Genomic DNA, 25,844 nt, shown 5'->3' with positions numbered 1-25,844 from the left:
GTATTGCTTAAAATAACTACGCTATTTAAAATTTTGTGTTATCGGGAACAATTTAAGGCTTAACATTTACGTGAATAATATTTTTTTATTAATCCATCTTTGTAAGCCATTTGAGCGATCGTTTTAGGAAAATGTTGTCCGAATTGTTCATTTTGTTGAGAGATTGTGATCTCATCTTCATCGCCAAATATCGACTAAAATGATTCGGTTCCTCACTTGTGAGAATGGTGAGAGTATCTATGTCGTAGCTCATGTTCTGAGCATTCACGGAGTAAGGCGCGCACGATGCTTATTATTTTGCTCACCCGTAAAATGAATTCACAGTGTCTAAAACTTTCACTGGCCCGACCTCCAATCTGGTGGCCCACCATCCCCAATCACCAGCACCACCACATGTCCTCCATCACTTGGAAGCGATGCTTCATCTCTCGACGTTACATTACTAGTCATGTTATGTCTATTGCCCTAAGCTTATTATGTCAGTTCATAGTGCATGCCACATGGGGATAATCATTTCTCATGTATAAAGGTGGGACTATTGATAAATTGTGAGATGTTTACTATCATCTCCGGTTCACGATTTCGAATATTCCCTCCTCCTGTGCCCCTCCTCGTGACACTTTATATGGCGCTACTTCGTTTTGCTTTTACCTTTGTTACTGGACTACTGATGTTGATCTCTATCTTGAATCATTTGTCTCTTTGCTACATCACACACTAGACTATCATCTACCACTACCTCGTCCACTCAATAAAGAAAAAAGATGGATTACCTATTCTAAGGTAATAGATATCCCTATGAAAATGAATCAATATAATATTCCCATGAGTCTAGTAAAGTAGCCAGCGGCATCATGTAAATGGGCTCTTATGGAAGTACATACGACATATTAGAATTTAAACATCATTTTCATCATATATGACAATTTTTTAAAATCCTCGTTACATAGAGAGTTTGAAATTTCTCCATTGCCGCAGCATCTCTCTCCAACCACTTCTATTAACATCAGACTCAACATGAATATATTTTTTGCCCTCTGCGTTAACTCATCTTCATTGGCACTTTTCGGCAACTAAGTCTTGTCATCCAATACCTAGGCCAAACCTTGATTATTAACAGTGCACACATCTCGTTTCACCACCCAAGCAAATTTATTTTGCTCCAGACATGATTGCACCGATAGAATCTCTAAACAACGGTTACACAAGCTAAAGCCCCAAATGAAATCTAGAAAAAAAAAATCCTAACTCTTGCTCCATGCTAATTGTTGTAAAATTAATGCGGAAGCTAATAGAATCTTGCCATTAAATCAACGTGAGAAAATCAATGAGGAACAACAAGTAACGTAGAATTTATGTGGTTCAGTTTGAGTCTTACTTCACTAGGAGAGTGAATCACAAATAATCCACTTCACACGCCCAAGTACTTCCCAGTTTCTCTTATTTACCCAGCAAGCAACGGTTAGGGGCAGATAGAAGCAGTTCCATTCCTTCTATCACCACCACTTATCATAGTTTGAAACACTTATATGCACAAAAAAAACATGAGAATCTATTTGATTGGGTCAAAGGAATCTGTTACATCAGCCCCTTCTTCAGTTCGGCCAAAATAAGTCTTCGTGAGGATAATATCTGAATTTACGATTGAAATTGTACTATTTTTATTATTTATGACAGTACTATCAATTATAAATACTTTTTTTATAGCAGTTTTTGACGATTATTATTATTACCCATAAATTCTCAAAGGATCGAAGCTTACAAATATTGCTTTCTGGGTTTCCCTTTTCCTCTCTTCCTTTCCGACACTCATTCTCTCTCCTATATTTTCTTCTCTCCCTTTGTCTTCTTATGCACCTCATTTTCCTCTTCCGTGTCCTTTTGACAGAACTCTCTCTCTGTCTATCTCTCTCTCTCCCCTCAATTATTACACCTCCTGTTGATGCTCGGCTCGAGGTCTCCATTCCGCAGGGACGTTTTTAGTTGTCCTCTCTTTTCACACGATTTGTTCCGAAGTCCGAGCAAGCAAAAAGCAGAGGCAGACTTACGAGAAACCTCAACACCTTAAAAAAAAAACATGGCATCAACCAGTGGTTCCGGCGCGTCCGCGACCCAGTACGACGTGTTCCTGAGCTTCAGAGGGCCCGACACTCGCAACAACTTCACCGACGTCCTCTACCGGACCATGGTCGGCCAGGGGATCTTTGCCTACAGAGACAGCGAAGAGCTCCACGCCGGTGACCGGATCGACGATCTCCTGAGAGAAGTTGGCAACTCCAAGATCTGCATACCTGTCTTCTCCAGAGGCTACGCTTCGAGCCCTTGGTGCCTCCGTGAGCTGGCTCGTATGATGGAGCTCTATGAATCGACCGGGAAGCCGGAGATCCTACCCATCTTCTTTGACGTCTCGGCCTCTGACGTCAAGCTCAAGACGGAACTGTACGTGAAGGACTTGGAGAAGTACGAGCAGAGGGCTGGAGGCGACAGCAAGGAACAGTGGGAGGCGGCTCTGAGAAAAGCGGGTCAGATCGTAGGATGGGAAGTACAAGGGAAACCGTAAGTAAATGCTTTTAACTTTTTTCAAGCTTCAGTCGATATGCTATTCTCTCTGTGTTCTTTTGAGTAGGAGTGAAAACAAGCTAGTGGCTCGAAATTAGATATGAAGTATGTTGGTCGCTGCGTCATATACAAACCGGTTTTCTGGTACATGAGCAGTAAATTTCATCAGGGGAAAAAATGGCCAATCCACGAATTCTCATAAATAAGCAGGGTCATTGTGGCTAATGATAGTTATGTGAGTGACTTTGATGTAATTCTAGAATGACGTCTGTAATTTGGTCCGCAAAGAAATATCTTCTTTCTCAGAAATAGGAAGTAGTAGTGAGATTGTTATTTTGTTTTCCTTTTACTAAAAGTGTTTGGTTTGTGGCAGACAAGGTGAAGTTATTGACCTTGTTGTGAAAGTGGTTCTGCGTAAGTTGGAAGTAAAACAAGTACCTCTGGACAGCAAATTGGTTGGGGTAGACGAACGAGTAGAGGCCATAATGGACTTGTTAGATGTTGACTCCAGCGCTGGTGTGCGTTTCGTTGGAATTTGGGGAATGGGTGGGATCGGTAAGACTACTCTCGCTAAGTTTGTTTTCAATAAATTATGTCCCTGCTTTGATGGCCAATGTAGCTTCATTGGGAACATCAGAGAATTGTCAATCAAAAATGGCCTAGAAGATGTGCAAAAAAAGTTGGCAACCGCCATTTTTTATTCTAGATTTGTCGAAAAATTTATCAACGCTGATGAAGGGATAGATAGCATAAAGAGGAGAGCTGGTTCTAAGAAAGTTCTCATTGTCCTAGATGATCTAGACAAGAAAGAACAGCTCAAGAAACTGGTGGGGGGGCCTGACACTTTTGGCTCGGGGAGTAGGATCATCATTACAACAAGGGATAAAACGATTATGGATGAAGTAGAGGGAATCTTAACTTATGAAGTAAAGCAAATGGATGAAGGTAAAGCACTAGAGCTTTTCGGTTTGCATGCCTTTGACAATGCCTCTCCTCCTAAAACTCATCAGATTCTCTCTCGAGAAGTTGTATCCGCAACGGGGGGACTCCCATTGGCTCTTGAAGTCATAGGTTCCTATCTTCGTTGCCAAAATGAGGAAATTTGGAAAGAAATGCCGGAAAGGTTGAAGAATGTACCAAATGATAAAGTCTGGGAAAAGTTGAAGATAAGTTTTGATGCATTAGAAAATGTGGAAAAGGAAATTTTTCTCGATATCGCATGTTTCTTCATGGATGAAAAGAAGTCACGAGCAACCTATTTTTGGGATGCTTGCGATCTATACCCACACAGCTCATTGAAGAAACTTAATGATCCGTGTCTAGTCAAAACTTTTAGGTATCGGACCGAAAAAATGAATACATTTGAGGATGATCTTATATGGATGCATGATCAATTGAGATACCTTGGAAGATATATCATTTGCCAAGAATGTACCATGTATCCGGCAGGCGCAGATAGGTTGTGGGATGACAAAGAAGCTCCGAAAGTAGTAAGGTCGAACAAGGTAAGGTAAAAGTAGGTTTCTTACGTTATTAACCGTACAATTGCTTTCCTACTTCCCATTCAAAAGATTCCTTTTGGCACCTATGAATAACAAAGTTAATGTTTTCAAGCTCATTCTCATAGATGGTTTTTTATTGGCAGAGAAAGGATGAAGTTCAAGCACTCAATCTATTTGGACATCATTCGGATCCCATCAGCATTATCGAAGAAGAACTTGAGAGGATGCCTAATCTGAAATTCCTCAAGTTAAGAGCGGGGACTTTTGTTGGAGACGTCAACAATCATCTCCGGGAGCTAAGATGGCTTTCTTGGTATTCTCCTCTGTGTTGTACAATGGCCAATTTTCACTCGGAAAATCTAGCAGTTTTAGAACTTACGGACGTTGCATACGGCGAAAATTGGGGTGGATGGAATATTTTGAAGGTGTGAATTCGTACTCTTGTTATCTCAGCATAGTATTCTCTCTTTGATCCTCCCCGATAATGTTTTAGCTACTTTTGCAGATGGCAAACAAATTAAAAGATCTTTCTCTCTCAAGATGTAGTGAATTGAAACGGACTCCTGACTTTTCCGGATGCCCGAGTTTGGAGAGATTGTCTCTTTCCAGGAATGATAACTTGCAAGAAGTTCACTCCTCTATTGGGAAGCTAAAAGATCTTACTCACTTGGACATTTATTCTTGCGGGAGTCTTCGAAATTTGCTCGAAGAGATTGGAGGACCGGCAAAGATGAAGCACTTCTCTATCCAGCGGTGCGAGGGCATGAAGAAACTTCCATACTCTATCCGGAAGTTAGTATCACTATCTGAGTTGAGAATAGCATGCCTAAACCTTGCAAGTTTACCGGACTCTATTGATGATGCAAAACACATGTCATCCCTTGATTTATCGAGCAAGTCAATTGTGGAACGTCCAATTTCTATTGGAGAGCTTACGCAACTCGAGTTCCTTTCGCTCTCTGCGTGTCCAAGGTTGCAGAAGATTCCAGAATCAATAGGCAACTTGACATCATTACGGGAGTTGGATCTCTCGTGTACGGCCATTGTTGAGTTGCCCGATTTTATAGAAAATCTCAAGCAATTGAAGGTGCTGAGGATGATAGATAGTCCGATAAGGAGGTTACCCGCCAGCATTGGAATGCTAGAGAGGTTGGAGGAGCTCAATGCCAATGGTTGTAGACGACTTGAAGGTGAACTTCCCGCTGAAATTGGCAAGCTATCGTGTCTAAGAATCCTAGACTTATCATGTACTCGTGTTAGCCTAGTGGCGACGGCAATCGGTTCCCTCACGAAACTCCAAGAGCTGCGTTTAAGAGGTTGTAACGAGCTGCGAGAGTTGCCAGAGCTTCCCTCGAGTTTGAACTGTCTACATGTTGGGTCGACATCATTGCGGTTAGTTTCGGATCTCGGTAACCTCACGAATCTAGTGGAATTGCATCTTCCGGAGGTTCCCTTGCCATCGACGGGGTTGGGTTGCCATCCTCGACTTAGAGAACTCACTTATTCTGGCATGGATAGTTTCAACTCGGTAGTTGTTGGACCAAAACTTTCCAATTTGAAAAGTCTGTCAAAATTATTTCTTTATGGCTCTCCACGTAGGGAAATTCAACTCGACGGGCTTGAACTGTTGAGGGATTTGCACGTGGCGGGTTGCCGGTTTCTGGAGGGATTGTCAATTATTTCATTAAGCATGAGGAAACTCCGTAAAATGGCAGTTTTCGGATGCCCAAAGCTACTTGAAATTCGATTTCGCAGTATGATGGAATCATTAAAGGTACTTCAAGTGGCATGCTGCGGTTCCTTGGGAGGGTTATATGGTTTATCAAACTCCAAGAAGCTGACGAATTTAGCTATCAAATGGTGCAATGAGCTACGAGTTGTTGAGGGCCTTGAAGAATTGGAGCTTTTGAATCTTTTTTCTGTAACCTGTTGTGGATCGTTGGAAAGGTTGATTGATGTATCCAACTCAAAGATACCAAATGAATGCAGGATATTTGTATGGGGTAGCTGCAAATTACCATATGATACTTTACCAAGTGCGCTTGATATCCGTTATAGGGATTATAGAGAGATGATTCTTGAGAGGACGAGGAAGACATTCAACGAGGTGCGCCTTCCTTCTGCCCTTCCCTTTATTTTATATTTTTATTTTTCGTAAACGTATATAGTAGGCATGACTTTCGGTCATTTTCCCTTCTTTCGTTTGCTTCCTTAGTGTCTCCATCTGTCTCATACCCTCTTGGCATGTAGTGGTTCGTTTAGAATACAAAAATATTCCGTCAATTTTATAGTGGACACGTGTGTTATGAGTTGGTTATGTAATTTGAATCCTTCCACCTGTCGACCATCTAACGTTGAGTACGTAAAACTTTCTCTTACATTGACAAAATAAAGATCCTTTGTATAAACATGAAAACGATCTTGGTTGTCCGAGTAAATATCTCTTGAAACAACTATACTTTTCCTCTAAAATTTAACGCAAAAAGTGATTAATTCTATAGAAAGATATATTTGAAGCTAACTCAGTTTTGGTATATATTTTTTCGCTTTTTTTTTTCTAACTTTTTTCATGGCTCGCCCAATTTTTGCCTTTTTCTCTTGTTCATGGAGCCTGGGCAAGTTTCTGGTGTTATTCGTTGAAAAGGTTGACTGAACATTTCACACATAAATATAGATCTCTCTCTCTTTCTCCCCGACATACTTCCTGATTAATTATGAACATTTGACACATAAATTAGATTCACTAACGAGAGGTTTCAAAATATCAGAATGAAAAAGACAGCCACAGCAACCATTGTTTATCGAGAATTTTCATGGGAAGTAAATAAACCTGTACCAAATAAGATGAGGAGCAGTGTTTATACATTTAGTGCGATGACATTGCGGGCTCGCTGATATGTTGGTGTAAGAGCGTGCATTGCATCTTTAATTGTTAGCTGGATGGTAACTCATGAATGTGTCATCTAACGCACTTTTGACTGTAGTCATTGCAGCTACGGATCAATTATGTCATGCTAGTGACAGTAGACTCTGTAATTGGCACATGTTAATCTTAAGCAATCGTCAATCCTCTCATGCCCAATGATTGTGCTGTCATACGCTTGTTTGTGTGACTGGCTTCGCCCTGTGGGTTCACAGATGCTTGTGAAGCAAACGATTGTGATGTTTGGACTTAACGGCATGATGATTAGATCATAGTTGCATTTTCTTGTCCTCCAATATAGGTAGAAGACTAATTCATCTTTTCCTGTTCTAGGAGGATGAAATGGAGAAAGATTCGGAGGATTTGACGAAGGACAACGACAGCATTGATTGTCCAGATTTGGAAGATTTGACGGAGCAGAACGACAGCATTGTTTGTCCAGAGTTGGAAGATTCAACGGCGAAGAACGTCAGCATTGATTGTTCAGATTTGGAAGATTCAACGAAGGAGAATGACAGCGTTGATTGTTCCTTAGGCATATTAGAATGTATCTGCAAGCCCTTCTGGTTTATTCAACGAAGGAGGATAGCTTATGCGAGAATGCAGGAAAATGCAGACGTGGAGTCAGGATAAGCTGAATGGATCTCTATGCATTATGGTTAAGGGTATAAAAGCTAAATCGATTGCTCCAAGAGAATACTTGCACTCTTCTTGGAATACTCAAGTGCGTTGGGGTCGAAGGACAAGTTTCCCGGAAACCGGAAAGCAGTTTGCATATGAAATCTACTATGCTTTGATGATTTGCTAACTCTCCATTCGCTTAACTCATTCCCTTGGTGAAGATCTGATGAGAATATTTGGCCTATGAGGGCATATTTGTCTATTTTTCTTTATTATTTTCTGAATAACAGCAATAAGGGCAATATTGTAATTCTAGGTCTTTTTGACTATTATAAATAGATAGTTTGGGGTTATATTGATCTAATCAAGCATTCAGTTCAGTTTTTTTCTCTCAACATGGTATCAGAGCAAAGGCTGAATTGAAACCCAAACCCTAATTTCTTCTCTATGCAAGCTTTCTTTTCTCTGTCTCTCTTCTCACCTTCCCCCTCTCCCACCACAGTTCCTTCTCACTTTTTTCTTTGCTCTCTTTCACAGCGTAGGGCAGTACTTATAAGGTGATTTTTTGAATCTAGTGTCTGCCCTAAATCTCACCTCTATGAGATAAATTAAAACTTCTTTGCGGTTTGTGATAGGTGGTTCATCCTCTTCTGCAATTTTTTGGATCTTCATAATTGAGATTGTTTTTGCCTTACTGCCGGCCTGCAATTGTCTCGTTGCGAAGACCAAAGTACTGTAGTCCGTGGAGAATTATCGATTGTTTTTTCAGGTTTTCAAAACCCCGAAAAAAATCGATTTTTTGCCTTCTCTTATCCGATTTGGCTGATTTTTGGAGAACAAATTTAGACTATTAACAGAGGACTTTGTTCCAAGTTTTTGGCCTTTGTGGCAAGTTTTTGGTGGTTTGATTATTCCTTTCACCCTTTTCGAATCGACTTGTAAGACATAATGTCCGAGGGTTCAACTCTTCACCTACTGGAGATGGTCATACAGATTATATTACTTTTGTTGCAATCCCTGTGAAGCTTGACGGCACAAATTATTTGATATGGTCTTGATCGATATTCTTGACCATTGCAGGTCGTGGCCTTACGGGACGTATCAATAGCACTTCCGTTATGCCGACTCGGGCTTCAAATCGAAACTTAGTTCGAAAGCATTTGCAATAACTACCATTAAACTAAAAGATTTGTAATTTGAATTTAAGTTCATTCATAAAAATCGAAAATCATAAAAATCCAGAAAATTCGAAAATTTTAAAAAAAGAAATCTTCATGGCTCATCTTTAAATCCTCTCACAAAATCTAAAAAAAAAATTTTAAAAAAAGATATAGCAAGATATGCTTTCTTAAAAAGCACATCTCATAATCTTTAGATAGATAGGATTTTCTAGAAATCCTATCTTATGGATTGCATCTTTGAATGAAAATCTTTTCAAATCCATCTCAATCTTTAAAAGATGTAGGCTTAGGGTTAAGAGATTTTCTTAAATTTTGGGGCTTAATGCAAATTAAATTCGAAAACTTTAAAATAATCTTGAACCAATTCACTCTCATTTTCCATTAATTTTTAATTTCGAAAATAAAAAATACAAAAATCATAAAAAGAAAACCTAAAAAAAAAATGTCCCTTTGAGCCTTAAGTCGAAATTCATCAAAAATTGCCAAATTGAACATTTTTCATGAAATTGGTACCGAAATGACCTTAATTAAAAAATTAATGTAATCAAGTCTCGAAATCTCTAGTTCGTAGAAGTAATTAGTTTTCCTACTAATTTACCTAGGTTTCTAATCGATCTATCAAAAAACGATTAGTGATAGCTCCGAAAAATTAGAAATCTTTTTTGTAAGATAATCACTTGAATCATAAATCACGAATGGATAGAACTTGAGAGTGTTCGAGTTAGGCTAGTTAATTAAATTAATTAATATGGTAATTCATTAACCTAAAATTGGAAATTTCGAATTTTAAGTCTTGACATCCCTCCCGATTGGTTGGCCACAGCCATCGGTGAGCTTTGAGGTCATCGGATCTAGCGGCCTCGAGGTTGTCGGCCTCGGCTAACTCGAGGCTTGCCTAGTCCCGGTGAGCCTCGCCCGAGGCCCACGAGCCTCAAGTTCATCGGCTTTGCACGAGCTCGGATGCCGAATTTGGTGGCCTTGCACTCTTAGGCCCCTGCCATCATCTCTATTGCAGGTGTTGGGGAGCAGTGCTATGGAGGAAGAGGAGAAGAAGTTGGGTTTCAGGGTAAAATGCACCCCCATATCTAGTGGCCTCGGATAGATCTAGAGGCATTTAGGATCGTTGGCGGCCTCGAGCGGATGACGAAGAAGGAAGAAGATAAAACGAAAAAATAAGAAAAAATAAGAAAGAAATTTAAAAATATAAAATTAGCAACTAAGCCGATTGTTCTACCAAGTGAGATGGTGGGACGGTCAACTAATGACCACAAATATCATTTATTGAATCCGGATCACTTGCTAGTCCGGTTTCATCATTTTGATTGCCTAATTCTTTCCCCCCTTGCCCTTTTTTTTTCTTTTAACTTTTATATGTTTTTATTGTAAGCTAAAATTGGAAGACAAAATTATAATAGGGTTCACACAATCAAATATCTAATGAAACATATCCAATTAACAAGTATATCATGCAGATGTTTAGTGTGTACATGTCGGCATGGACTTTTGGGCGACAAGCATACGGATTGTGGTGTGCGTGAGCCCGTTACTCTCACGGAATGTCGTCTTAGCTTTTCTCAATTCTTAATAACTAAAAAAAACATAATTATCTTGTATACCTTGTCTTCTAATTTCAACTTACAATAAAAAGATATAAAAGTAAAATAAAAAGCAAAAAAAAAAAAAAAAAGAATGTGGAGTCAAAATGATGAAGCCGGATCAACAAGTGATTCAGTTTCAATAAACGGATTTGCGGTCATTAGTTGACCATCCCACCGTCTCACTTGGTGGGATAGCCAGCTAAGCATTTTTTAATATAAAATACAGAATATAAAATATAATTAAAAAATTCATTTTTTTTTTTTGGCCTAAGATAAAATCATGAAAGTGAAATCATTTTCCAATGAAAATCAAACATAAGAAAACGTCTTTCATCACATGTTGCCAAAAAAATTAAAATAAATCGTTTTCTGAGAAAAGGATTTTCCGGAAAATGAATTTCGGGAAAACGTTTTCGGTGAAGCAAACGCACCAATAAGAAGAGAATTCTGAACTATTCATCTCATTGGTTGGGCCAAGCTTGACGAATATAACAAATATTGGGCCCAATAGGTAAGGTTAAAGCTCATAGAGCACACCAACTTGTGAATAAGCGCAGTATAGTAAGCCCACGATCTTCCTCTACAAGATACAAATATCCTTTGGCAATGTATGCTCTCTCTCTCTCTCTAGTCTCTCCTTTTGGAAAAATACATTGACCTGGGCATTGGAGATCCTCAGCGGACAAACCTTCGACGACTTCAGTTTTCGGCGTGCTTTTCGTCCGTAGCAATTGGGCCCTTTAACCTTTAGTCGAGGACTTGCCCGGTTCGCGTGTCAACAAAACTTATTCCTACTAATTAGACTCCGGCATGTTGTTCCACTCAAAACATGTTCTCCACGTCCAATTATGCAACGGAGCACATTTAATTGAAGAACTTGAAGGGGAAAAAAAAAAGACTTCTTTATTTCAATACTGGCAGCTTGAGGTAAGCTTCTATCGAGAGAGCCCGACAACTCATAATTCGATCAGATCTGAATTTGTAGCTCAGCAACAACAAAATTTCCGTTTAAATGATTTAAGGTTCGAATCTTTACCGCGCACAGTTGCTTCACTCACTCTGTATTTTCTTCTTCCCTTTTCCTCTCGCTCTTTCCACCATTCATTACATCTCTCTGTTTTATTCTACGCTCCCTCTCTCTTTTTCCTGCTCTTTATCTCCTTTGTTTTCTTATGCCCTCAATTGCTTCTTCCTTGTCCCACGTATTCCCCTCGTAAAAATTGTTAAAAATTCTTAAGCCTATTGCACTTATGCCAATTTAACCTTAAACCTTTTAATTATTCCAATTCAATCCTAAACCTTTTGCATTCATGCTCATTTAGTCCATCTAACCAACTTTGGCTTGCCGGTGCTAAAACCGGCATTGACGTAGAAAACTTCTAATAATATTTTAATGTCTTTGAATTATTTTTCTTTTCTTTTCTTTTCTTTTTTTGGATAATTGGGCAATTACAATTCATCTTCTGGTTGGAGCTCATGTCGTTGCTTGAGCAGGTGAGTTACTCAGGTGTCGGCAATGGTTCGCTGAATGTGGTCACTCGTTTGTGACTTGTTATGGGTTTGGCACCCCAGCTTGGTTTTATGACGAATTGGATTTGACTTTTTCGAGCTTGACAAGGTCAAAACGTCCTTGTCTGAACGGAGACGTTTAATTTAAGCATTGAATGCCCATCCAGACCGAAAGCTCGATCCGGACGTGGGTATGGGTCGATTTCGAGGAAGAGGCTTTTGACGGATTCCTTGTAATCGGTTTGTGCATTCACATCATTTCCACATTTTCACACAACCGAAGACGCAGCTCCAAGACCGAGCAAGCAAAAACCAGAGCCAGACGAGTGGGCGACCAAAACATGGCAGCAACAACCGGTGGTTCCGGTGCGTCGGCGACCAAGCACGACGTGTTCCTGAGCTTCAGAGGGCCCGACACTCGCAACACCTTCACCGATTACCTCTAACGGACCATGGTCGGCCAGGGGATCGTTGCCTATAGAGACAGCGAAGAGCTTCATATTGGTGATTGGATGGACGATGATCTCCTGAAAGCGGTTGGCGACTCCAGGATCTGCATACCAGTCCTCTCCAGAGGCTTCGCTTCGAGCCCTTGGTGCCTGCGCGAGCTCACTCGTGCGACGGAGCTCAACGAATCGACCGGGAAGCCGGCAATCCTACCCATCTTCTTCGACGTCAGGCTCAGGACGGAACTGTACGCGGAGGGCTTGGAGAAGCACGAGCGGAGGCACGGGAACGAGATCAGGCAACGGTGGAAGGCGGCTCTGAGAAAAGTGGGTGAGATCAAGGTATGGGAAGTCCAAGGGAAACCGTAAGTGTCGGTGAAAACAAGCTGGAGGGGTTCCAAATTTGATATCATATATTGGTCAATGCGTCCTACACAAACAGGTTTTTTGGTATATGAGCAGTAAATTTCAATTCTCACCGAAAAGCGAGAGCCACTTCACTGATTCCCATACTTAAGCAGGGCCATTTTGGCTAGTGATAGTAATCTAATTATAGAATGATGTCTGTATAGAAACATCTTCTTCTTTAGAAACGTTTTATCGGCTTAACACCGACCCCATCCTGCGGAGTCTATCACTCCAAAATTTTTCTGGTTTTATAGAACTTACGTAGGACTAGAAACAGCGAACCAACTCTAATGCTATCTGCTAGGAAGTAGTAGTGAGATTGCTATTCCGTTTTCTTTACTAAAAGTGTTTGGTTTGTGGCAGATACGGTGAAGTTATTGAACTCGTTGTAAGAGAGGTTTTGCTTAAGCTGAAAGTAAAACAAGTACATCTGGACAGTAAATTGGTTGGGGTAGACGGACAAGTAGAAGCCATAATGGAGTTGTTAGATGTTGACTCTGTCCCTGCTGTGCGTTTCCTTGGAATCCATGGAATGGGGGGCATCGGTAAAACCACTTTGGCTAAGATTGTTTTTAACAAATTATGTCTTCGCTTTGATGGCCAATGCAGCTTCATTGGGAACATCCGAGAATCGTCAAACAGAAATGGCCTAGTTGATCTGCAGAAACAATTGGAGTCCGACATCTTTGATTCTAGATTTGTAGGCACTCTTACCAACACTGAAGAATGGATACATGGTATAAGTGGGAGAGCTGGTTCTAAGAAAGTTCTCATTGTTCTAGACGATCTAGACAAGAAAGAACAACTTAAGAAACTAGTGGGGGGACCTGACACATTTTGTTCTAGGAGCAGGATTATCATTACAACAAGAGATAAGTGGATTCTGGATGAAGAGGAGGGAATCTTAGCTTATGAAGTAAAGCAAATGGATCATGACAAAGCGCTAGAGCTTTTCGGTTTGCATGCCTTTAACAATGTCTTTCCTCCTTATGCTCTTCAGAGTCTCTCTCGAGAAGTTGTGTCGGCAACCGGGGGACTCCCGTTGGCTCTTAAGGTCATAGGTTCCTATCTTCGTCACCAAAAAGAGGAAATATGGAAAGAAATGCTACAAAGGTTGAATGTACCTCATAATGAAGTCCGGGATAAGTTGAAGATAAGTTATGATGCATTAGGAGATGAGGAAAAAGAAAATTTTCTTGATATCGCATGCTTCTTCATATATGAAGAGAAATCATGGCCAACCTATTTTTGGGATGCGTGCCGTTTATACCCAAATAGCTCGTTGAAAAAACTTACTGATTTGTGTCTAATTAAAATTATTAGTGAGGATCAAATATAGATGCATGATCGCCTAAGAGACCTTGGAAGAGAAATCGTTCGCCAAGAATGTACCCAAAATCCGAGAGGGCGCAGAGGGTTGTGGAATGGCAAGGATGCTCTAGAAGTAGTAAGGTCAAAAGAGGTAAAGGAAAAAGTGGGATCCATATATTAACGACAATATGATTATTTTCCCACTTCTCATTTAAAAGTTTCCTTTTGGAAATTCCAAAGGAAAAATTTAGTGTTTACGAGCTTATACTCATTGAAGGTTTCTACCGGCAGAGAAAGGATAAAGTTCAAGCACTCAATGCAGATGAACATAGTTCGGATCCCATCAGCATTGTGGATGAAGAACTTGAGAGGATGCCTAATCTAAAATTCCTCAAGTTAAGAGCAATGACTTTTGCTGGAGACATCAACAATTATCTCCTAGAGCTAAGATGGCTTTCTTGGTATTCTCCTCCTCTAGATCATGAAATGGCCAATTTGCACTTGAAGAATCTAGTAGTTTTCGAACTTTCAGACAATAAAAACACCGAAAACTGGGGTGATGGAACATTTTGAAGGTGCGAATTCATACTTTGTTCTCTCAACATAGCATTCTCCCTTTAATCCTCTCCGATAATATTTGAACAACTTTTGCAGATGGCAAATAAATTGAAAGTTCTTTCTCTCTCCGAATGTATAGGATTGAAACGGTCTCTAGACTTTTCCGGAATCTTGAGTATGGAGAGACTGTCTCTTTGTTACTGTTCAAACCTGCAAGAAGTTGACTCCTCTATTGGGAAGCTAAAAGATCTTACTCACTTGGACATTAGCTGGTGTAAGAGTCTTAGCCATTTGCCCGAAGAGATTGGAGGGTTGGTGAATTTGAAGCACCTCTCTATCAACCAGTGCCACAAGATGGAGAAACTTCCATTTTATGTCGGGAAATTAGCATCATTGTCCGAGTTAGATATATCCAAAACTAACATTACAAGTTTACCCGATTCCATTGGCAATGCAAAACACCCGTCATCCCTTGATCTATCATACACATCAATTGTGGAACTTCCAATTTCTATTGGAGAGCTTACGCAACTCGAGTTCCTTTCACTCCATCGATGTGGAAGTTTGAGGGAGCTTCCGGAATCAATAGGCAACTTGACATCATTACAAAGTTGAATATCATAGAGACAAGCATTGTTGAGTTACCGGATTCGATAAAAAATCTCAACCAATTGAGGGTGATGAGGATGGAAAGGAGTCTGATAAGGAAGTTACCCGCCAGCATTGGAATGCCGGAGAGGTTGGAGGAGCTCAATGCCCAATTTTGTGAACTCCTTGCGGGCGAACTTCCATATGAAATTGGTGGACTATCGTCTCTATGTATCCTAGATATATCCTATACTCATGTTTGTGCAGTGCCGACGACAATCAATTCCCTCACGCAACTCCAACAGCTAGATTTAACATATTGTAATGAGCTTCAAGAGTTGCCAAAGCTTCCCTCGAGTTTGAACTGCCTACGTGTTTAATCGACATCATTGCGATTAGTTCCGAATCTCGGTAATCTCACGAATCTAGTGGAATTGTTTCTGGCTATCAGATTGGGACGAGGACTTTCTTGGGAATCAATGCCGATGCAAACTCGTCAATTGCAATGGGTTAAAAAGTTATATAAGTTGGAGAAGTTGAGCTGGGACCTTTTTTATGTTCCCATTCCATTAACGGATTTGGCTTGCCTAGCTCGGCTTAGAGAACTCACTTTATATGGCATGGGCAGGTTCAACTCGGTAGTTGTTGGACCACAATTTTCCAGCTTGAAAAATTTGTCCAGTTTGTGCCTTGATCGCTCGCAACCGAGGGAAATTCGACTCGATGGGCTTGAACTATTGAGAGATTTGACTGTGAGAAAGTGCATGATTCTCGAGGGATTGTCGGTTATTTCATCAAGCTTGAGGAAGCTCCGTAAAATGACAGTTTCAGGCTGCCCAAAGCTACTCGAAATTTGATTTCTCAGTACGATGGAATCATTGGAGAGACTTGATGTTGAAAGGTGGTATTTCCTAGGAGGGTTGTATGGTTTATCAAACGCGATTAAGCTGAAGGCTTTACGTTTCTTCCGGTGCACTAGGCTACCGGTTGTCGAGGGGCTCGAAGAATTGGAGCTTTTGAATAACTTGAAACTTGAATCGTGTGGATCATTGGAGATGTTGACTAATGTATCCAACTCAAAGATACCGAATGAATGCAAGATATATGTATCGGATTGCGCGGATTTACCGGATACTAAGGGTTGTGAGTTCGATTACGGGGAATACAGAGAGATGATTTTTGGCGGGATGAGGAAGACATTCAACACGGTGCGTCTTCCTTCTACCCCTTCACTTATTTTTCAAATTTTTACGGTTCTCTGGAGAAATTTGTGGTAAAACGAAAAAATAATTGTTCCTAGAAACCAAACTAACCCGAAATTTTCTTTCAATTATGCATGAATCCGTATGTGGAGAAATGAATCTAAGGTAGAAGATGAGATCCTAAAATTATCTCATCTTCTTTTTTGATCGAACTAAATGTCACTTGAGTCAAGCTAAATTTCAATTACAGAATATCTACCCTCAAGGAATGGGCTTGTTTATCTTAGACGCATAGACGCAATTGTGGAGAAATGAATTCTCAAAACAAAGAGAGATGCTTGTAGGAAACATATAATTCATGAGATCTGCTTATCTAATCAAACAGCTGAACATATTGTTTTATTTTCCTGATAGCTGAATCTGATTGGAGAAAAATACAAAGTAACCAAAAAAATGTGGGTGAAATATGTATGTATATAATAGGTACATATTCATTATAAGCTACATCGATGGATAACTAGGTCGAGTTCACCAAGTTATTTTTATAGATATTTGTCAAAAGCTAGTAACTCTATGGATTATGCTAGATGTACTAGCAAATGTTTGCATAAGCAGTTTTCACAGTGATGGGTAACCGAGGGGAGTAATCTACTCATATATGAAGGGATATAAGTTATGTTATACTTTAAGTGCGAATTGAAGCATTGTAATGTTTCGAACTTAGAAGCAGATGGATTAGATGATATTTAAATTTTCTTATGCTACAATTCTTGGGGAAGACTAATCTATTTTCTATTGTACTAGGAAGATGTAATTAATGGAAACAGATGCAGAAGAATCAATGATTGAGACCAACAACTGCTATCCTCAGTAGCTATAGGGTCTCCAGACTTTTGGCATGAGCTCGGCTCTAGAAGTAAGTTGCTGCTGTTAGAATGAATATATTGTCATCCTGTCACACGAGCTAACATCTGTTAGCTTACCTAAATTCAAAAACTAACAGGAATTGAACTACGTCTTTGGATGCTTTGCTGATATAAGTTTGGATATGATTTCATCAATTAGCTTACCTCGATAGTACAAACTATCTTGCAGGTTTGAATGACATTCAGTCTCCTCCGCGAACCGCATCTTCAGATGTTTCCAAGTGTTCATGCTCAATTCTGTAAACAAAATATGACTGATTCAAGCGATGGAGAGATGAATGAATTTACAATGTGGTCGAGTGCGGGAATCTTGTGAAATTTCGAGAAGTAATGGAGTTTGCTCTGAGGACATGTCGCTCCTCTCCTAGGTCCATCACTGGGGAAGTTTATTGTCGACATGTCCGAGGTAATTAACTCTGTGTGAAAACCCAATTGTGCACCACATTGATTTCCGATGGACATGATACTTTTCTCAAAAGTGCGCAATATGAAAATACTTGGACTGGGGCAAGTTCTAGGTATCAGTATGTTCAACTAACAATTTTCCAACCCGAAGAAGCCATTTTTAAACAGCTAAAGAGAAGATTACCTAATTCTCCAGATAATCTATAACTTCAGAGTCAGTTGCTGTACTTTTTGTCAATTTTTAGGTCATATGCAGCAAGGCACTGTTTCTTCTTAATTTTTTGGGTAGATTAATGGTTCTGCCAAAGTAGCTCATACAAATAACAATGCAAAAAAAAAAAAAAAAAAAAGGACAAATGAAGGAAAAATTGAGACTGATATCATCTGATTACCTGCTAGACCTTAAACTTTGGGCCATAGGCCAATGAGGGTGTAAAAAAAGAATCCTGCTTGATTTGTTGAAGCTCATAGTACACATGAACTTGAAAGAAAAAAGAAAGTGGAATAATGAGATAGGAAATTAACATACCTCTTGACGAAACTCTTCTCTCTTTGTAGATGCAGAGGAGAGCTCCGTTGCTATGTGTTATTGTCTAGTTTCAGCTTTATGCCGAAGCTAGTTTGGGATGGTTCCATATATAGTATATTGAGAGCTAGGAGCGACTTACTGCATAATCAAGTTACTCCTTCTGTTGATGCTGTGATGAAGTCTCTTGCGTTTGCAGAAAGACTTGGCATCAAAGGGCAATAGCTGCTGCAGCAAAAAGTTTGAATCTGATTTGGCATAGGTGAACTCGGCTTTTGGCAACTAGTCCTGTAACTGTTTTGGATATTTAGCCAGTTGTTATTCATGTTCTGGTTGGAGCTGGTGCTGTTGCTCGAGTATGTTCCTAGCTATCTGTTGTACTCAGCAGCCAGTAATGGTTTGCACTTTGCTGTATGTGATCATTTGTTTGTGACTTGCACTGGGTCTGGCTTCCCAGTATAGGTTGATGAAGAAATGAATTTAACTTGCCCATAAAAAAAAAAAAAAATTGTATATGGGAATATTTTTGGTGCTTGACAGGGACAAACATCCTTGTCTGAACAGGGACATCTAAATCTGAATCTGAATCTCCATGTGGGCGCGGAATTTAAAAAAAAAAAATCAGATAATGTTGAGATTAGCCTTTGAATGAACTCTTAGTCAATATTCAAAGTTAGTCGGCAAATTTTACATTTAATCGATTTGATCCCAAGAAGGCTGATTGCAAAAACAACTTTTCGAGTTATTTAGAGGTCTACATGTATGTACGTGGAAGATTGTCCAAAAAGTCCTAAATTTATTGTATTTTTGTTAATTCAGTTATAAACTTTTTAATTTTGTCAATTTAGTTTTAAGTCTTTTCACCTTTTGCCAATTAAGTCCATTCGGCTAATTTTGGTCGAAAATCGCTGATGTGGACTCCTGTCGTCCCACGTGGCATGACCGGCACTTTTTTCTAAATTTTTATTAGGTTTTTGTCTTTCTTTTTCATTTTTGTTATTTTTTTTTTCACTTTTCTTTGTTTTTCTTCTCAGCGGCCTTCGAGTGTCACCAGGCCCTAGCTAGCCGCTGGCAAGGGCTGCCTAAGCAGGAGATGTCTTTACTTGGTTCGAGCCTCGACCGATGTGTCTTTACTTGCGTTTTTGAATCGTGAGTGAAGTATGATAAAGGAAATGTGATGCTGGAGAGGAGTTAAGAGGTTATTCATTTCATTTCAATTCTCTGGGACCAAAGTTTTCAGCTGCCAATTAGTTAATTACGTTTTGGAAAGTTATGACATCTGAAACATTATGTACATCAGAGATTCTTGTTCTATAGTGGGCTTGGAGTGAGCCGATGGGGCCTAGGAAACAACCAAACATGCCACAACCGAGACAAACACATTCTGTCTACTCATTCGATACTAGTTTTGAGGCACGTGAGCTATGTAATGTCGTTTTCATTTAGGATTGTCTCTTTCACAAAAAAAATTAGTGATATGAAAAAAAAAAATCAAAAAAATGATCGTTTATATCGCTTACAAAATGAATGAATGAAAAATATTTTCATCGTTTACATAAATATTTAGACACAAATTGTTGTTAGTAATGAAAATATCTTTCATTGATTAACTATTCCAAGCGATATATGTAATCATTTTTAGGAAAATATTTTTCAAATTACTCATTTTTCGCAAAATAAAAGAAGTCTTAGCTTTTGTTCTCGTGGCCAATAATTAACGGTCACCGTGATTGAAACTTTCATTGGCTTGACAACCAGTCCGGCAGCCCGTTACTACCAGCCCCAACCACTGGCACCACCACATCACCTCCATCATCTAGAAGCCGAGCTTCATCTCTTGGTGTTAAGTTATTAGTCATCTCTAGTTATCAATTTCGGACAATCTCTTCTCTTGTGTCCCTCCTCGTGAGACTTTTTATGATGCTACTGTGATTTGCTTTTACCTTTTCTATTGGATTGCTTATGTTGATCTTTTCCTTGAATCATTAGTCTTCGCGATACATCCTACGCTAGACTGTCATCTCACAACTTGCTCGGCCACTCATTAAATAAAAAGGTAGATTTTACCTCTTCAAGGTAATAAATGTCCCTATAATAGTGAATCAATATAGCGCTCCCACAAGCCACGGCTCTAATAGAGAAAGCCGACGACATCATGCCTCGTTTTTTGGTTAGCTAAAATTGCTCCGACATTCTTCAAATATATCATGACTTTGTTAAAATCATGTAAGTGGGCTTTGTTGGAAGCGCCTCCAACATTTCGTTATATGGAGCGCTTGAAGTTTGGCCCACAACCCCGCAACATCTTTGTCATCGACCAGTTCTAGTAACATCTCATCCGATAAATCCAATAGGATTATACTCTTTGCTCTCTCCATAAACTCATATTTACCAGCATTTTCCGACAACATTAGACTTGCTATCCAATGCCTAGTCCAAACCTTGGTTATTAATAGTGCATAAATCTCTCTTCACCACCCAAATTGTTCCTCTCGTTAAACTTCCCAATTTCTACTTTTACTCCGGGCATAATTACAACAACAGAATTTCTAGACAACAATTAGATGACCAAAAGCTCCAAATCAGTTTCAGAAAGAATCTCGTGAGGATAGCAATGAGCCTTGAGGAGCCTCAACATCTTGAGTTTCAAGAAGTCAATCTTATGTTACTTTCTCCAAAGGAAGGCAAAATCAAGTTTCACCGTTCACCGCCTGACAAATCCAAATTTGATTCGGATCAATACACTTTTATTCTTCAAATGAATTGAGTTTCGTACGCGGCACAAACCGAGGAAACACGCATGAAGTTTTCCCTCCCTCTCGATTGCTATTCGGGGTGAGCGATTTTCGAGCCGATCCGGTTCTCCTCGAGAATTGAGAACTGGACCGGTGGTCCTGGTTCTCCTTGAGAATCGGAAACCAGATCGGTGGTCTTGATTTCTAATTTTTAAAGACGTGTACTAGATTACCCGGCCACCAATTCCAAATTTAAGGATCGAAAATCGGATCGCCGGCCTCCGAAATTGAAAACTAGACCATCAGCCCGGTCCGATGGATTCGATTTGCTGACTCCTTGTTGCTACGCTCACTCTATTTTTCTTCTTCCCCTTTTTCTCTCTTTGCTTTCTCGAGCTCCAAGTCCGAGCAAGCAAGACCAAGAGCCAGACGAGAAATCTTTTGCTAGATGCTGACATATAAGAAGCAAGTGGCAATGCGAGGATAAAAAGACAAACGATCTATTGTATTTTGATGTCAATGTCAACTCATGCACAAATGACACAAGCTAAAAGGAGTTCAATGCTATCATGCATATATTCAATATTCAGCACAGTGTCATGCTTCTGTTATGTTACCTCTGCAATTGAGGACCAGTAGTTCAGAAGGGCCACTTTGTGCGAGAGAACAGAATATTCACCGTGTACATGAAGCACCACACTCAACTAGTTTGACAGAACCATGAAAAACCATGCCCAGATCCACTAATTGGGGCACGCTGTCAATGCCTTTACAGAATGATGTATAATAACTTCTACGCGCCTCACCTTTCTTCTACCACTAGCTTGGTAACTTCTAAGGACCCCAAAACAAACCATCGAATGGACATATAAGATGGGAAGCTTGAACGGCCAAAGTAATGGCAAAAGAGAGCTCAACTGCTCAGGGCCATGTTTTGAATAACAACCAGCAAAGAAGTTGAGCATCCGCAATGCCAAGACTCAAAACATTAGCTTCCCCAAACAAAGAATTGATTAGAACAATTTCACGGAGTCTATTGAATCAGAGGAAACAAACCAGGCAAGCTCTCGCCTTCATGCATCAATTTCAATTTAGGAATAACTAAAGCACAAGCATTCGATTTTCACGAAGTGATATAAGATCCGGAAAATGGAAAGTCCTACATAATTCTCAACAAGGAATGCTCTGAAAAAAAATCAATCGACGACTCTTCTCCAGCACACCCCCATCATTAACAAGAAGAACATCGATGCACGCAAAAAATGTCGCCTTTCTAGCTCCCCGATTCACGATCACCGTCGACCAAAACTCTCAAAAATCGTGCCACAACCCAGAATCGCACATGGCCACACACGCACATTGCCATGAAAAAAATGATCTGCTTTTCCCAAGGAAAAAAGAAGGAAAAAAAAAAAGGAGCATACTTTCGGAGGCATCGTCGGCCATACAAAGGACGATGAGCCCATCGGTCCTCTTGACATGGAAAACGTAACGATCCTGCGAGTACGAGGCGTTGCTGTCGGCGTTCCCGTGGGGCAGCTTCTCCAGGATCTGCCTCGCGACCACGCCCGCGTTCGACGTCGTCGCGGCGCTGAACTCCGCCAGGACGACGTGGCCTCGGGCCACCATCGCGTATAATATCCCCATCTCTCTCGTTCAGCTTCAAACCTCTTTGTCTATCCAATCTCTTTCGATAAGAATCAAAGAACCAGAAGACAATGGAGGAAAAACCAAAAAAAGAAAGCGTCTGAGAACACAACCTCCGAGGTGGTGGTCGTGTTCCCAGATTTGGAGGAGGAGGAGGAGGGGGGAAGGAGAAGAATCTGCGCGGCTCTGACAAAGCTCAGGTTTTTAATTTTGGAATGGCAAGAGGCCAAGAAGGAGGGAGGTGAGTCCACGTGGGACCCCCTGATTTTCCTATTTCTTGTCTTTTATTATTATTTTTCCTTTGACAGGGTGGATTTTCGAGGAAAAGATGAATGTTTGTCCAATTGTCCCTCCCCCGGGGGGACCAAAAAAAAAAAAAGAAAACCCGTTAAAACAAACAAAAAAATGAAAAAAATAAAAATTAACCACCCGACCGCATCCAAAACTATACGTGATTGCGATTCGTCAAATATTTTGAAATTCGAATCAATCTAAACATGTTTCCTAAATTTACATGATGATTTTGTATGATTTTTGGTTTAGCGACGTGCATTTCCATCGCAAGTAGTCATTGGTTGCCATTAGATAATGATTTATGGAAAGAGTATATTAAATAACATAATTTCTTATGAGCAGTCGTTGCTCGTAATCTTCTATCGCCGTTGAGTAATAGTACATAATCTTGAAAACTTGCGAGTGGAGACGAGCGTGATTAGTATAGTTTAATTAGCGACGAGATTGGGATAGGTGTCCGAAATTTTCATTTTCGAATTAGGTACGTGAATTGAAATTGCCTCTCTTTTTCAAAATTCGATTTTGGTGGGAATACAAATATATTATTATATAATTTAGTTTGGATGATAAATTCAATTCAAGTGAGTCTGTTCGATTATCATTTGACCCCACAAAAGGAAAAAAAGGAGTTAGATTTCCACTATCGGTCTTTAGCGCGTCCGAGATCGGCTGAGCGATGTCGTTTTGGAGTATCCTGATTTGGCGCGAAAGGATTGAAAGGACGAGGACAGACTGGCGGGCAACGAATTGGACGGCTTGTCGTTTTGTTGGTGCTCGTGTCAAGAGGAAAGGCTGGATCCTTTCTGTGTATTTCAATAATCTAATCGAATTAAAATGGGTCAATCAATTTACTACCTGATTGATTTTTTTCTCCCGCTTTTTTCTGAAGCTGTGCTGGGGGGATGAACTTGCCAACAAAAGAGTGTCCAAACCGAATCGAGAATCCGAACCCAATCTAAAAATTCATGTATTTCGGTTCGCCATGGAAAACCCACCTTTTTTTTTTTTGTTGTCAGCTCGAGTTATTTCGGTTCCATTCGTAATCGAAAGTGAACCGACGAATCATAATATGTGGCTTACAGCTTAACTCTAAAACCTTTCAAGTGCAAGGATGATCAATGGAGGACTGTGGTCGTTGAAGTTTGTTTGTGAAACAAATAAAAAAATTGCCTTTTCTAATCCCACATAAGATGGAAAGAAGAGTACAAGTCTCTTTATTAGTTAGAAGTGGGCAAGTGGGTTAGACCTCACTATACACTCGTGCGGGTATGTGTGTGTGATTGCGCGATTTTGACGCACTTAGCACTTTGCATGCCGCGGACGGAAATACGCTTTAATCAATCTTTTTTTATTTATTTTGAAATAAATTATTTTATAATTATATTTCATTATTTATTATTTTTTTATTGTGATTGTTCGGACATAAACGGTTGCGTCCAAATGGAGATCATCACACAGGAATAGTCATGTCCGAATTGCAATTTTTCGAACATGAATAGGTGCGATATTTAGAATAGGAATAGGCGAGTTTATACATGGGCGGTTTGGACACCAAGAGGTGTGTTATATTATTATTATTATTATTATTATTATTATTATTATATAATGAACAATTTTGTTCAATTTCAGTTATTTACTTTCATTTTCTCTTTTTCCTTCAAAAAAGCGATACATCTATTTTTCAATTATTTCGCAAAGAGTTTTAAGAGATTTACTGGAATTGCTATTCAGTATTCTTACTGTGACTTTGTTGTATCTTGAAAGAAATTTGCAGAAATCTATAATAAATTCGTGGGGCAATTGGTCCTAAAAGAGAGTGATTATACGCCTTAAAGTCCGACTACGTTGTTACTACATTTCCTCTTATTATTTTCCAATAATTTTTGGATCAATTTCACACAAAAATGGAGTCGGAAACTATCAAAGCGATGAATCAAGATATGGTCAAGTTGGATCGATTCGACGGTAACAACTCTCACGTTGGAAGCGCAAAGTGATGCTTACGCTTGCGACTTTCAAGATATCATATATTCTGGACCTGAATTTGGCGCCTTTAAATAGTTATGATGAGGTTCAAGAGTTGTCAAAGCTTCCCTCAAGTTTAAATTGTCTATGTGTTCAATCAACATCATTGTGGTTAGTTTCGGATCTTAGTAACCTCACGAATCTAGTGGAATTGCATCTGTCTAACGACTTTGAACGAGGATATGCCCACGCATCAAATCCAATGCAAACTCTTCAATTGCAATCGGTTGGAAAGTCATTTGAGCTGAAGAAGTTGAGCTGGGGGTCTTCCAGAGGTTCCCTTGCCGTCAGCAGAGTTGGGTTGCCGTCCTCGACTTAGAGAACGCACTTTTTCTAGCATGGATAGTTTCAACTCTGAAGTTGTTGGACCAAAACTTTCCAACTTGAAATATCTGTAATATGCAGATGACATCTGCCTTTATATTTGGCCTTGCGATGCCATGTGGTCTGTTGACCATTTGACTGGTCAAAAAAGTTATAAAAAAAAATAGTCACCGCCTCAAATAATAGTGCTCGGCCAATATTATAAAAAGGAGAGAATGCTTCATTCACTCGTAAAAATAGGAAGGGGAAAACGCAAAGAGAAGAAGAAGAAGAAATAAATAAATTCGTTTTGGTCAAGAATGAAGCCGAATCAATTGCATTTTTCAGCATCTAGTAAGTATTCGAGCCTCTTGTTGGTACAATCGAAATAGTTTCGAAGTTACACCATATAGTTGAAGTTTTACGCTTGTGCGTTACGGATAGTTTAGATTATGTGATTCGGATAAGCGTTTTATGAACACGTAGGAATAGTTTGATTAGCGAATGAGCTTAACTTAGTCGATTCGTAGTTACGGTAGCATTTTTGCTTGACTGCGATACTAGTTTTCGCTAAATT

General features: G+C 39.7%; 2 protein-coding genes across 2 annotated transcripts in view; both read left to right on the top strand.

Annotated features, from left to right (window-relative positions):
* The window catches only part of LOC115754017 (disease resistance protein RUN1-like), a 309,474-nt gene that overhangs the window by 41,089 nt on the left and 242,541 nt on the right, over positions 1-25,844 (top strand). The gene's annotated exons all lie outside the window — the stretch shown is intronic.
* LOC125314546 (disease resistance protein L6-like) overlaps positions 2,058-25,844 on the top strand; it is a 49,714-nt gene continuing 25,927 nt past the window's right edge. The window contains exons 1-3 of the mRNA XM_048277080.1: positions 2,058-2,424; positions 12,573-12,704; positions 13,111-13,135. Coding sequence (XP_048133037.1) covers positions 2,078-2,424; positions 12,573-12,704; positions 13,111-13,135 — 504 coding nt within the window. The 5' untranslated portion in view covers positions 2,058-2,077. The remainder of the gene's footprint in view (positions 2,425-12,572; positions 12,705-13,110; positions 13,136-25,844) is intronic.

Source organism: Rhodamnia argentea, chromosome 4 (assembly GCF_020921035.1).
Source record: "Rhodamnia argentea isolate NSW1041297 chromosome 4, ASM2092103v1, whole genome shotgun sequence".
Classification (NCBI taxonomy): domain Eukaryota; kingdom Viridiplantae; phylum Streptophyta; class Magnoliopsida; order Myrtales; family Myrtaceae; genus Rhodamnia; species Rhodamnia argentea.
The sequence above is the reverse complement of the archived record's forward strand: the minus strand, read 5'-3'. Positions and strand labels throughout refer to the sequence as shown.